At 48.7% G+C, this 13,512-nt stretch overlaps 1 protein-coding gene across 1 annotated transcript; it reads left to right on the forward strand.

Annotated features, from left to right (window-relative positions):
• The first annotated feature begins 229 nt into the window (after positions 1-229).
• Positions 230-2,577, forward strand: LOC119113136 (non-homologous end-joining factor 1). Its single transcript, XM_037237485.1, has 2 exons — positions 230-240; positions 1,368-2,577. Exon 2 carries the CDS (start codon positions 1,368-1,370, stop codon positions 2,154-2,156), a length of 789 nt encoding a protein of 262 aa, XP_037093380.1. The 5' UTR covers positions 230-240; the 3' UTR covers positions 2,157-2,577.
• Positions 2,578-13,512: the final 10,935 nt, after the last annotated feature.

The raw sequence follows: 13,512 nt of genomic DNA on the forward strand, positions 1-13,512 counted from the left end.
GATAGAGATGAAAATGAGGATAGCCTCATATTTTGAGAAATGAAAGCCATGGCTGAGAAGTCATGATACTCTAAGTAAATAGGGCCAAGCTCTACGTTTTATTTCGGTTGTCAAATTCGAAAATACTCCACGATTCAAAGACAAACACCGCGCGAATGATGCGAATGTACTGTGACTGACATCAACCCGACTTGGGCCATACAAATTGAGTTCCGAGGTGGGGCGGGACGCGGCGGGAAGGTGAATGTAACCGTGTTGTCCTATTAAAAGTAAAACTTCTTCGTAGAAGCGCGGGCGTTCGAGCACCAAAGTGCACAGATTATTATCCTTTGTTTCCATTGAGTAGCGAAATGTGACATGTGAATTTTAATGGCGGGAAGGCAGTTAGTTTGGTGCAGAATGTGGGGCCGGGCTGCGGGTGATTTTTGTCAAACCTGAAATCCGGAAGAAAGGGCTGATAATCTGATTGTACATCTAAGCTTTTTACTCCAAGGGTGGCTGGGCAATGAAACCCAATAAAATATGTTTTAAAGGATGCCAAAAATGTGTTTCTTTATAGTTTTGGGTTATTTTCTTATCAAAGATTGGAGGGATGGGCTGAAGCCAAATGGTAGTATACAATCTTTTGCACTTTTTGTTTTTAGATGTTGTGATCTTGCTATTTGTTGCAATTTTTTGCTACCATGGACATAATGGTTTGATTTTGTTGGTAGCTGTAAAGGACTTGGGCATAACATTTGATAAATAAGGATTACCACAACCAATGACCAATAATGGCATAAGAACAGTGCAATGGGAGGCAGTCATAAGCACAATACACAAAATTGCAATATCTTAATAGATATTGATTCTAAGAATATTTTTCTTAAAGTGCACACACTGAATAGCAGAACTGATGAGGTTAGATATAGATAACAGGGTGCATGAACAAATAACCAAAGTACTGTATTACCGAAATATTTTCAGCAGCCAGAATGATGTTGAAGGTGATAGTTTTCAAAGTGAAAGAATGTTAAGGTCAATAGTTCCACAGCTGTGGTCAAATGAATGTGCTGCATCAGATCTGAGCTTATTCCCAGATGTGTCTATTTGCTTATCTTGTATGTTTTAGTAGTGTTATATTCATTATACAACTATATAGTATTTATGTTGTATTCATTGTATGACTAGTATGCATTGTATAACTATCATAACACAACCTAATTTATGATCATACCATGTTCCCAGCATCAGTTTTTCAGACATCAGGTAATGGACATTGTCCAATTTATGGTCATGCATTTGCAGTAGCTGGAAAACCAAAATGGCAAGTCTCTCAACAGTGCCTATCACAGAGTTGTGCCCTTGCATTTGTGTCCTTTTTTCAGATGTCCAGCTCTCATGCCGTTCCATGGCGTGCATGGCAGGGGCTTGGTGATGTCCTTTACCAATTTTCTAGTGCCAGTGGAGGTTACAATCTACTGGTCACCAATCTCTCCGAGATGTTCTCCGAGACGATGGACGCTGCTGCATTCCTGCAGCGTTTTCAGACGTTGAACCCCTCGCTGGAGGCCACTGGTGAGCAGGTCCTGCCATATTTGGAAGAGGCATTCGGTCGCAGCGACAGTGGCGCCGCCTGGGACAGAGATGTTATTCGACTAACCAGCCACGGTCTAGGCGTGCCACTGTGCTGGGAGTTCCGGCTGCGCGTGCTGCCCGGCGGCCTGGCAGCGCGCCTGGTGCGCCCTCTGTTAGTGGCGCTAGGCCAGGCGCAGCAGCGCGAGCGCCGCCTGCTGGCCGAGGTGGCCGCTCGCGACCGCGAGCTGGACGACTACCGACGCTCCGGTGCGCACTTGATCCTGAAAGGGCTGCGCACGGAGCCACTGGACGCGGCGCGCTTCGATGCCGAGATGGCCGGCCTCGGCGCCCGTCCGGCCGACCTGGTAGACTCCAGTGCGTGGGAGGCCCTGCCGCCGGAGCAGGGCCCGGGGCCGCTCGCGCCGCCGCCGCCGGCCAGCGCCGAGCCAGGCAAGCGGGAGCGGCCGGCTGCGGAGGAGCCGCCGAAGGAGGACTGGACCCAGGGGATTGAGCGACGCCGCAGGGAGCTCGCGGAGCGCCTCCAAGAAGAGGAGAAAGAACTTCGGAGGAAAAGCAAGAAAAAGCGACTCAATCTGTGATAAATATTGCGAACATTGCATGCCCGGATAGCGACGTTGTGTCCAGGCGCTGTCAGTGTGTGGGAGAAGGCTGGAAATGTGCATATTTTTACCAAAGCAAGCTAGTCAAATTAGAAACGTGGTAATATACGACCCGTTTGTTGCTCCTAGCTGTTGCTAACGTAAATTATTTGTAACCGTATTTATGACTACTGGTTGAAAGTGTGCGTGCAGTGGTGGTCCTATGGATATTGTGTGTAAATCTGAGATTATGCCTAAGCCAACCAACATAGCAGAAATATAGCAATTGAATGATCTTTTAGCCAATAAGTCGCAACTCTCGGAGCTTGCGCTGACGTGTGCACCCCATGTAAAGCCCGCTCCCTCCTGTTGGAGAGGCGTGACTGCACGGGATGCACTGGCAATGCGATCGACACCGCGGCGAAACGAATACAAAGTGTACAGCTCTTATATTGGAACTACAACCGCCAACGGTATTATCAGGAAGTTATTTGTAACTTAGAGTCTTGTTTCGTTACCTTAGGTTGACCTTATAATTATCACCGCGTGAATGAAAATGAATGTTGTGTATTATCTTCAAATGATACATAGCAATCGTCTTTTTAATGCTGACTAAAAATTATGTGTTCAGTTTAAAGTAGCGAACCAAAGTTTTGCAGTAACTAGTAACTAAGAAGTAGTAGGTATATATATATATATATATATATATATATATATATACACTCCATTCACCAAGCAATGACTGCAAAGTGAGAACATATTTGATTGACGGAAGATGTGGCGGGAACGGGCGCGTGCTGGGAAGCTTGCAATTTAGGGATAGTCTCGAAAAGCCTGGTCCGGCGCAGCACCGACGCCGGCCGAGGCACCTGAGGGTCCTTGTACGGACAGTAAGGTTTGATTGACACTGGCACTGGCAGGGATTCAATGCATCCAATACCGGTCGGCATGCCCTGGTGTTGTTTAAGCCCCGCATTAGCAGTCCAGACACCTCTCCGCCGCGGGTACTGGTACAGGCCGTACCAGTACCCGCGGCGGTACAGGTCAGGTACAGGTACAGGTGTGGTACGGGCTGTCCGTACCGTGTTTTCACGATTTTGTATCCGTCCGTTGAATGTTCAATGCTCAAAGGTGTACTTGGCTCCCATGGTGACAGGACATGATGTGTGGAATTGGAGAATCTGAGACGGGTCTAGGTCACAAAACTGCCCAAACGTAATATAAGACGGTCAGGAGGGTGGAAAGCTCAAGTGGAGTTTGAAGCAGGGTGCAGTACAGGGCCCAAGACGGTAGGGCAGAGATAAATGGAGGATTCCTATACGACTTTGAGTTCTTGTTTCAGCATCCAAATAGCGTCGAAATAGCCGATGGTCACCTTTGATAGGCTGAAAAGGTAGGGGACTACAAGTCAGTTTAGGCAAACGGCGATGGGTGTGAGTTATCAGACCGTTAGACGGTAGTACGATGAAGAATGCTGTGATATTTCCAGAGGTACCTCGCTTGAGACGATCAAGGGCTCAAAGTAAGTGTCCATTATCCAAGTAATCTATCCAAGTAAGCCCGCTGCCTTCGAGTACTGAAGAATGTCAAGGATGCTTGATACCAAAGCCAGTTGTCAGGTAAATGGAAGCATACTGAACTCAAACGAGAATCTTCTCGGCGGGGGCGGGCGGGGGGCGGGGGGGGGCTAATATCGCTGATGAATCTTAACACGGTATAGAATCTCTTAAGGATTTTGAGTGGCCCCGAAAGCAGTCGGACTATTCAGGAGAACATATGGTCCAGCTGGTTAAACAACTCCAAGGTAGCAAGAAGCCCTTAGACGCCTAGGGCTTATGAACGGTCTTGAGTCTGCTGTAATTCAAGAGGCAGAAGCTCCACTGTTAGCGCATTTGGCTAGGCAACATCGACTGATCTCTAGGTTATACGGTCTTTTATTACGCGGGAGATCATATGTTGTACCACAACGAACGTGTGCCCTAAAACGACCAGCCCCTGTGGGCGGTCAGAGCTTCAGGATTGTCTCGCCTCCATAACGAACGATAGATCAGATGTAGAACAGTTTCAGAGGTAGCCGGCGCGCCCAAGCGGTACAAGGCCCAAGACCACTGAACGATCGTTTAGGGCGCTAAGGTATGTCGCTGGAAACGTCGAAAGGAACTTGGGACGGTAAGCGTACTTCAAATCGGCACTAGCTCCCGAAACAACTTGGAAACATTACACGTATCGGCATATGTACTCATAGTACAGCGTCAGGAGGGAAAACATTACGGTGACGTTCACAGAGCCCTAGCAGCGATCAAAGGATTCCAAGTGAATCCCTAGCTCCATAAGATGGTCATCCGGGAGGTGATCAGATGTTGTTCAGGCTGACCAATGCTTTCTAGACGCCAAAGGAGTGGCTGAGAAGATTAATGATGAGAAAGGCTCCCGATAGTTAGTCATTGGTGTATAAGGGCGCGTCAACTGCAAAAGTGAGCTGCGAAGTGAGTTGCGCCCTCGAGCGTCAAAATAGCTGCGGTGTCTCGAGAGGCTAGCAACATATCTCACCGTGAGATGCATATCCGTTTACACGTATATGTAATGTACGGATGAGCATCATTTTAACTATCTTCTTGGGAGGGCGGGGGGAATTTTTCCTTTTATGACTTTCAGTTTCAGCTGGATCTTTTAGTCACTTACAGGCGTAAAGGCTCACGCAAAGAAAATGTTCGGTTCACTCACCAACGCAGTACGAATGTGTGGTTTATCCACTCCTCTTCACGCCTACATGGCTATATACAACTCTGACAAGTAACTAACTCGGAAAATAGCATTGTCGCCATAACTGGCGTGATGCCCGTGTCCGCAAAACACCTGCAGGTAACGTTGACATTTTTACCTCAAACAAACTGCACTGGTGGCCGTGTCGACCATTTTTGCACATGTTGTTGTGTGCAAGCGTCTAAATGTTGACATTGTTAGACACTCGTGAAGCTCGTGCGCCCCGCGAAAGAGTTTCATGTGCCGCCCGGCTCGAGCAAGATGCCCGCTTGAAGACCGCCGCCCGGACCTCGCTCGCATCCTTATACAGGTTTGCAATTGACAATTTTAAGCCCGGCTGCCCATTAGGAGGCTCAGAATATATGAGTCTGGCAAAAAAGGTGACTAATGACCGGATTACTCCTGGGTGGCTCAGCAATAAATCATCAATCTTTGTCGGGTATAAATCAAGTCGGCTGACGTGGGGCAGCATTTTAGCGATTGGCAGGCCCGATACGTGGCCATTGTCTGTGTGTGGTCGCCGCCCGAACGTCAGAATGCGGCCGCCGCGCGCTCCTCAGTCGCCGACGCCACAAAAACTCACGACGCTCGCCATGGGAGAGCTCTTACCAGCGGCGGCCCGCCTAAACGCTCGGCGCAGGACGCGCGCGCGTCGCTTCCGGGGCGGCCAGGCGGCGGCGGCGGTCACAACAGGCGGTCGCCGGACACATTTTACGCTGGTCGTTAAAGTTTTATGGCGGCGGATCAAAGCGGCCGCGGCGTGCGGCACTCGCGCCGCATCGGAGGCGGCGCCGCGCCGTCCCGCCGCCGGTCCGCCGGCCGCCGCTGGCACGGCAGGCGCGTCGTCGCCGGCGGGCCCGAGCGAGAACGGCCGATGGATGACGTCCGGAAGCCGGTGGCAGTGATGGGCTCCCGGTGGAGATGGGCTTCGCCAGGCGGCAGCTGGCGTTTTTGTGTTATTTTGATGTCGATGTGCTTGCGTGCAGGCACTTACGTACAGACTACTTTTGCAGACTGCGGTGATTGTGACTTATGTTGCGTTCGTGAACAAAAGATGGCATAAGAGCTAAATGTAGGAATAAATTGGTACAGATGCTTGTCGAGCGTCTCAAAAGAACAATAAAATGAAGCCAAATCAATAAGGCCGCCAAAAAAGTGCAGTTTTCTGATCGGGGAGGCGATTTTAAATTTATGCACCGCTTTGAAATAATGACGTTTCGGAGCTCGTTCCTTGTAGAGGGGTAAACACGGATGCTGATGTGGCAGCGAGAAATATATGCCACTTCTCACCTTGTTCACTTTTTAAGCTTAGCGTAACTATATACATTTTTAGTTGTAAGCCAATCTGGCTTGTACAGGCGGCCACCTAAGTAAGTATGGGTTCCGGTTTTGGTGTCCAGCGAACTTGATATAGCACTTACCGCCTGGCCTACTGGAACCCATAGGTGGGAATAAAACGTAGACGTTTTTTCATTGCTGCTGTAGCAAGTATGACGGACGTAAAACTGAAAACATAGCCACCAGAAGATGGACAGTCGGAGTAACTGCACACAAGGTGCACAGAGAAGTGACAAAATGCGAAAAATTGTGCTGCAGCGAAACGGCATGTGCCTCGTATACGCTTTTACTGCTGGCTGCAGTTGATGTGCGATGCACAAATAAGATTGGACTGATGTCAGCACCAGTTCCAGGCATCCCACTGCATCCCTCTAGCGAACCCGCTATTCCGAATACGCGGGGGAGGCAGCAAGAGCTTTTCCCAAATTGCGATATAATTTCCGACTGGTGCTACCAATGTGCCGGGTAGGTTTTCCAGCTTTCTGGTCAGCCCACGACCAACTGAGAAGTTAAGGTGCCCACTTCACCCCCTCCCCCCCACCCCACCCCCGGAATTTGTGAAGAACTTTCGTGCCGTGCCAGGTGTGTCACGAAATGTCCCGTGACGGAAAGGCAGTCTATTTGAAAAATCCTATTTGCTCAGGTCACCTAGTTATGGCGTTATCAGTAAAGGCCTGTACGCGATTCTTGCCACCACATGTGGAAAATCACAGTATTCTTGTTGCAGCCTGTTTTGGTGGCAATTCCGTCGACTGGTGTGCCTTTCTGCCAGTCAGGGTCAGTCACAGCATGTGAGGTCACACCAAGTCACCTCAGGGGCTATGCGAGGTGAGCTTACTACTATCAAACCAAAATGGTTTGCTGCACTCATTTGCCACAAGTAAAACAGCGTAACTGGCGCATCGCCAGGCCATTGGCTTCCATTGTCACGTGGCCTGGAAGAGCAGGCAATCACGACAGGTGAGGTGAGCTGGTCGTGGCTTGACGTGACGTCATCTGAACTTGGCACGCATCAACACATGCCATTATTACAAAATATCGGAACACACCCGTTTGTTTGGTTCCGGCTTCAATTCTTTTTTACCATTATTACCCGAGCTGGACGGCATCGATCTCGTTCCAAGATTGTAGCGATTGCAAGGCATCTCGTGTTACCTGTGACGCAACCCGCCACGTAATAGATGTTAACTCGATGATTCCTGGTTAAGATTGACCAGGGATGTCGAATATTTTTGCTATCTTCCCACTCAACCATCAGATGCTGAGATACCAGGGGTACACTTTTAATCCACCTCCTGCAGTGGTCGCAGCGGCGAATACCATACAGATGCTGCCTGATTGAACTCATCTAAGATGGGTGGAAAATAGACAAACACTATTTTACTGCGGCGATAGGCATTGGAGAAGTGAATCTGATTTGTGAAAGACTACCCTGGAACTCAAAGCTAATAGTCATTTATACCATTTATTGACAGAAATTGGAGGAATGAAAACTCAGTAACTCCCAATTCTGTGACCGATGGGCATGCATGAGAGATGGCGAAGATATGATCTGAGTCTCAGAGCAAAACGAATAATTTTCATATTTGCCTATTTGTTGGCAGTGGCACGAGCAGGGAAATACAGATGGAACGTGCCCCCCCCCCCAGTGCCCGAGTGGCCTGAAGGACCTCTCTGGACAGACGATTATGGGCCGGAAGGGTCGGCTCCACGTCACATGAGGAACTCTGTCTCGTAGGTGTGACCTGAAATGCAGGTCAAGGCCTCTTGCACTGATTAAAGACCCCTGAGAATACGTGCCTCTATGTCGACGCCCGCCAGGGTGGCCCGTAATCTGCACTGGCCGGCGACCCAGAAACAATGAGGGGCCTCTGTGTCGGCCGAGGGCCTTCAGTACCCAACAGGGGTCCTGTGTCGACAAGCCGTCTAGAGTCGGCCAGGGGCTGTGCTAGAGGGGACCCGAAGGGGGGGGGGGTTCCTCAAGACCAAGAAACAATGGTACGAATGGAGGGCTCAAGGGCCCGAAGGGCTGGCTGTAGGTCACATTAGGGACGGCTCCCCGCCCTTAGAGTCTCCACCTCAAATGTCAGTCAGAGAGTTTCATTCACCGATTGGGGCTCCCTGGGACAGTATGGAGCTCTATTTCGGTCGGAGACCGCCAACTCCGTCCAGTGGACTCCGTATGGCTATGAGCCCTGAGGGCCCAGCTTCGTCGTCGTCATCGGGGCTTTACGATGTCCTCAGCTGCTGGGGCTGCGCGTTAACAGACGCGTTAATCACTACGCTATTGGAACCCCAGGACCCGTTTTCCAAGCAGAGACAAGGCTGGGCCAGGTGATTCGCATTTGTCGGGCCTCTGCAACACTGAGGATTCCCTGTGTCGGTCAGGATCCCACAGTGCCTAACAGGGGTCCTGCTTCGACAAGGGGCCTCGACTCGGCCAGGGGAGTATTTGATGAACAGGAGCAGGGATAGACTCCAAATGCAAGAGGGCCTCTTGCGTTGGTCCGGGCCCTCTGGCAATGAAAGGAGATACGAGAACTAATGAAGGGAGTCCACGTTGAGACAATGGAAGGGATCTGTGTGAAATCAGGGCACCCAGAACCGAACGGAGAGGGCCCATTCCATCCAAAGACCTAGTAACCCGAACCGGAGTCTATGCATTGATAATTGGTCACCTGCGGCGATAAAGGATCTCGTCGCGTAATAGAAAGTTCCTTCGTCGATCCGGAGCCACCTATCCGTGTCAGAGGGTCTCCTGCGTCAGGGAGGGAGCCACTGTGTGGTGTAGCCATCGAAAGTTCTCCGGATCGACCCCGCCCCGTGTTGCCAGAATGGCAGCCAGTAGGCACCCTGTGCTGGAACGGAGTGGCCCTTCAGCCATTAATAACGTGTGCCCCCCAAAAAAGTAAAAGGTTTCATTGGTGTTCGATAGATTTGTAGAAATGAGGTCAAAATGAAAAAATTCGCCTAATAACATCCATTTTTTACAGAGTCGGATAGTGAAACAAGCTAAAAAAGTGAGCCCGTGCGCTCAGGAGCAAAAACAGCGATGGCCGGGGTTACAGTTTCCGTAAATGTGCCTCCAGAAATTGGACTTATGCTTATATTTTTACGAGGTTGTCCTCTGGACATATTAACTATGAGAGCAACACAAAAAACAAACGTTTACTACCTTTACTCTAAATTACTCAAACCACTAGATTTCAACTGCCTTTACTCTCCCAGTTGCATCACCAGGCTCCGCCACCAGTTCACGGTGCTGTGAATGCTCGTCTGTTCTTAGTATCAATTAAAAAGCTGTATAGGTGAAATTTGCGCGAGGGCTACATTCTAAACCAGCTAATTGATTCCCTAGAACGTCTAAAGCTTCTTCTCTCAAACGCGTCATAATTTTTGTTCGCCAGTTTCAGCAGGAGAGCAGCTCGTTTGAATTTCTGTAGATCAAGGGTTAAAATGAAAACTTTAAAGTAACAACGAATACGAAACATAAACATTGAGCTGGAAAAGTAATACACCACGCAGTGTTAGCAGTAATCTACAACTTCCCATGCTTTTTCGTGTTTCCTCCAATCCCAACTCGACCTCCTACGGACCATGTTGTGCGCATGCGTGGTAGATCATTGGATAAGGTTGGACGCAGCTCAAGAATCAAGAACGTGAGTCAACGCAAACTTCAATGCAGATGGATCGGCGTACCATCGTGACGGAGCCCTGTACCCGGACCTGCCTCCATCCCGCCACACCAGGTGCCCTCAGCATACCATCGTGACGGAGCCCCCGTACCCGGACCTGCCTCCATCCCGCCACACCAGGTGCCCTCAGCATACCATCGTGACGGAGCCCCCGTACCCGGACCTGCCTCCATCGCGCCACCCCAGGTGCCCTCAGCATACCATCGTGGCGGAGCCCCCGTACCCGGACCTGCCTCCATCCCGCCACCCCAGGTGCCCGTAGCTATTCCGGGCGGACCGTATTTAAAGCGGCTGCACTATAGTCAAACGAGGCTGTCACCACTAGCGTCCATCTCATGCCGATGGGATCGCTCAGATGTCACTCTCATACAAAGCTGCATTAGCGGCGGCAGTGCAGGCTGAAAGGATTGCAGTCCGGTGCGATTATTCCGTGTGTGGACGCGGTGCATCAGAAAGCACTTTAAGAGAGATACCACAGCAATCGCGTCGGCAGATTCACATCTTCCTGGTGTGTTTACGGATTTGTCGGCACATTTGCGATGGATGCACCTGCATTTGTATTGGCATACGCGTCTTGTAGACTTTACAACTTTACATTGGTTGTTAATCTGACACTGCCTGGACTATTTCGCTACTCGCAAACACCCAGATAGGGGTGGGGGCAAAAGTAACCGCGCTCGTATCTCAAGAACTGGTCGTCGCATTGCAAAAATTCAAGTGGCGATTGATGCAAGTAATTCATTTCCGTTTTTTATGAATCAATTTACCACCAACCAACGGGAAGGAATGCCCCCCCCCCCACACACCTTCCAGCGCTCATTAACCCCCCTCCAGCGACCTTCACCTGTATTTTCCTACGTTCCGTCATGAACTGTTGTCTAGACACTCACACCGGGCCATATCCCTCACTGGATGAAAGCACTGACGAAAGAATGACATGGATGTGCCCTCTCCCCATATCCTGACTGTTTTTTTTTTGTCTCAGCTATGGCGTATGGTTCGTGTTTACCCATTGCTCAATTGGTCACCGGATCATGACTGGAACACTGTTGTCAGCCAAAACCTAACAAAAACTGAAACCGCCACTATTTTTATCACTGCTTGAATGCGATCCATGAATCTGGACGAGGCTTTTATTGCAAGTAATCCGCTGCATCCATTATCATAAGCAGTAGAAATATTTGAGGATTACAAAGTTGGGTGAGAGCAAAGTGGTCGGTATCACTACCTCGCGGTTTATTCGATTCCATCCCGCCCATTCGAAGCGATACAAACAGCGACACACCAGTAAGCAGGCCACAAGTCCTATTGCTTGCATGTTGGCCCGACGCCGTGGTTCCTTGGAAGAGCCTCTTTTGCAATAGTGATTCCCGAGTTTATGTGCCCAGCACCAAATCTAGAAATGCGGCCTAAAGCACATTGATGCACCTCGGCCTGACCCCAGCGTTCCCACCTCCTCGTCTTTGTGGGCGGCAAACATCCAGGTGTGGAAGGCCAGATGGAGTATCGTGCCTCGTGTTCGCATGCCAGTACAACATGCGCAGCGTCGCAAACGATGGGACGTCTAGCTGGGGACGCTATCTAAATACCGATGGCGGACCGCCGAGCTTCAGTAGAAAGATTGGTATCGTGTTGCACAAAAACGAAATAAAAAATGTATCATCTGTCCCGGTTTTCCTGCACCCCGTCTTTGGTGTCAGACCACCCCCAACGAAAAACTAAGCATTGATGGCCGAGCATTTTAGTTTCAGTTTGAAGCTCACTCCGCCGCAGCAAGGCACAGTGGGCTTGATTTGGACATTGGTGATCGGTATTCCGATGCCGGTTCGTCACCATTGTTCAAGCAAGATTGTCCCGATCAACATAACGCCAATTCACACCGTGCAGTCGTTGATAGTCTGCTCCTGGGCTTGAATAAGCATTTTGGGGTAGCACATGCCATCGTGGCTACAACGCGCGCGGTGACGTAGTATCGTTTGGTCTCAATAGATGATGCTCAGTGCGGAGGCCCGCTGACGGGTGGTTGCTTGGTGCAGATAGTGCATGTTGCTGCAAGTCCGTCCTTTCGGCACAGCACGAGGTTTTAGCGCCGCACATTTTGTTCACACTTTTCCATGTGCACTGCCAAGATGTTAAGTTCCACACACTTTTGTGCAAGCAGCGAAGATTAGCTCGCACCTCGCATGATCTTATATTATTTTATTATTCATATATATATATATATATATATATATATATATATATATATATATATAAATTATATACACACATATATGCACACATATCTATATATATCATATTATATCTTATATATCATTACATATATATCTATATCATTACATATCACACATATCTATATCTATATATATATATATATATATATATATATATATATATATATATACTATATATATTATGCATATCTATATATATATATCATTATCATATATATATATATTATATCTTTTATGATTATATTATACATTTCTTATATTATTACAGTATGTTTTACATGAACGGAGCATTTCAAACCAATGGCCTCGACGTGGCTTCTAACCCTCAGCGTTTGGACCAAATGCCACCCCAAAATCACCAAAGACACAAAGCAACGAAACATGAGTTCCACTGTTGCCTCCGATTAGGTAAGGAGGGCTCATGCTGACTGCCTGTTGTGACACCAGCCTCGGGTGACTTTTCGAATGATCGAAATGAATCGGCACTTAAAACACCCCGCAGTCCTGTCTGGTGAAAGGGAGGAGGCAAAGCTTTTGACTCAACTGGATGACACAACGTGGGTGGTGTGTTCGGGGCACAAGTGACGTGCTTCGCTTCGCTGCTTGGCAGGTGAACATTCGGCCCTATTCCAGCCGACCAGCAACGTGGGTCCAATTAAGCGTGCGCAAACGGTCCTGCAGATTAGTTGTCTATGCTTTTATCAGTGTCTATGATTATACTGGATGACAACGATTAAGCCATCTTCAAGAAATTCAGACTATCTCGTCACACGTAACTGCCTAAAATCTTTAAAACGCACGAACCAATAGGTGTCGGTTGTCTGAAATTCTGGAACATTCAAGCTTGTGTTCGAACGGGATCTGTTCCTAACCGTTTATGCTGTATAAATGATATTCGAGGAGATCATACATATGTTTGAGAATATTCATTCTAAGATGTGCATATATATATAGAATATCCATTCCAAGAGAATGGATATTCCAACAGAAAAACGAAAAAGCACAAATACTGATGTCCACACAGCTGCAAAAGGTAGCATTTATGAAATCTTCCAAACGCGGCATAACATACAACTTCTCTAATCCCTAATGCCTTCTTACAGATCAGTAAATCAAAGCTGCATCGCTGGCATATTTAAACACTCCATTTAGTTAACTTCATGAACATGTCACGGAACTCCACGGTGCGCCCCAATCCCAATGCCCACTATGTTTAAGCAGCTTGCGTTTACGTAAAGTGAGCAATACCGCATGTAAAGGCACGGACAAGGGGCAAAGACAACCCCGACCTGCTGGTGACCGATACAGGCCTGTCGACGAAAGCGC

The sequence above is a fragment of the Pollicipes pollicipes genome, unplaced genomic scaffold (genome assembly GCF_011947565.3).
Source record: "Pollicipes pollicipes isolate AB1234 unplaced genomic scaffold, Ppol_2.1 Scaffold_7261;HRSCAF=8764_pilon_pilon_pilon, whole genome shotgun sequence".
Lineage (NCBI taxonomy): Eukaryota > Metazoa > Arthropoda > Thecostraca > Pollicipedomorpha > Pollicipedidae > Pollicipes > Pollicipes pollicipes.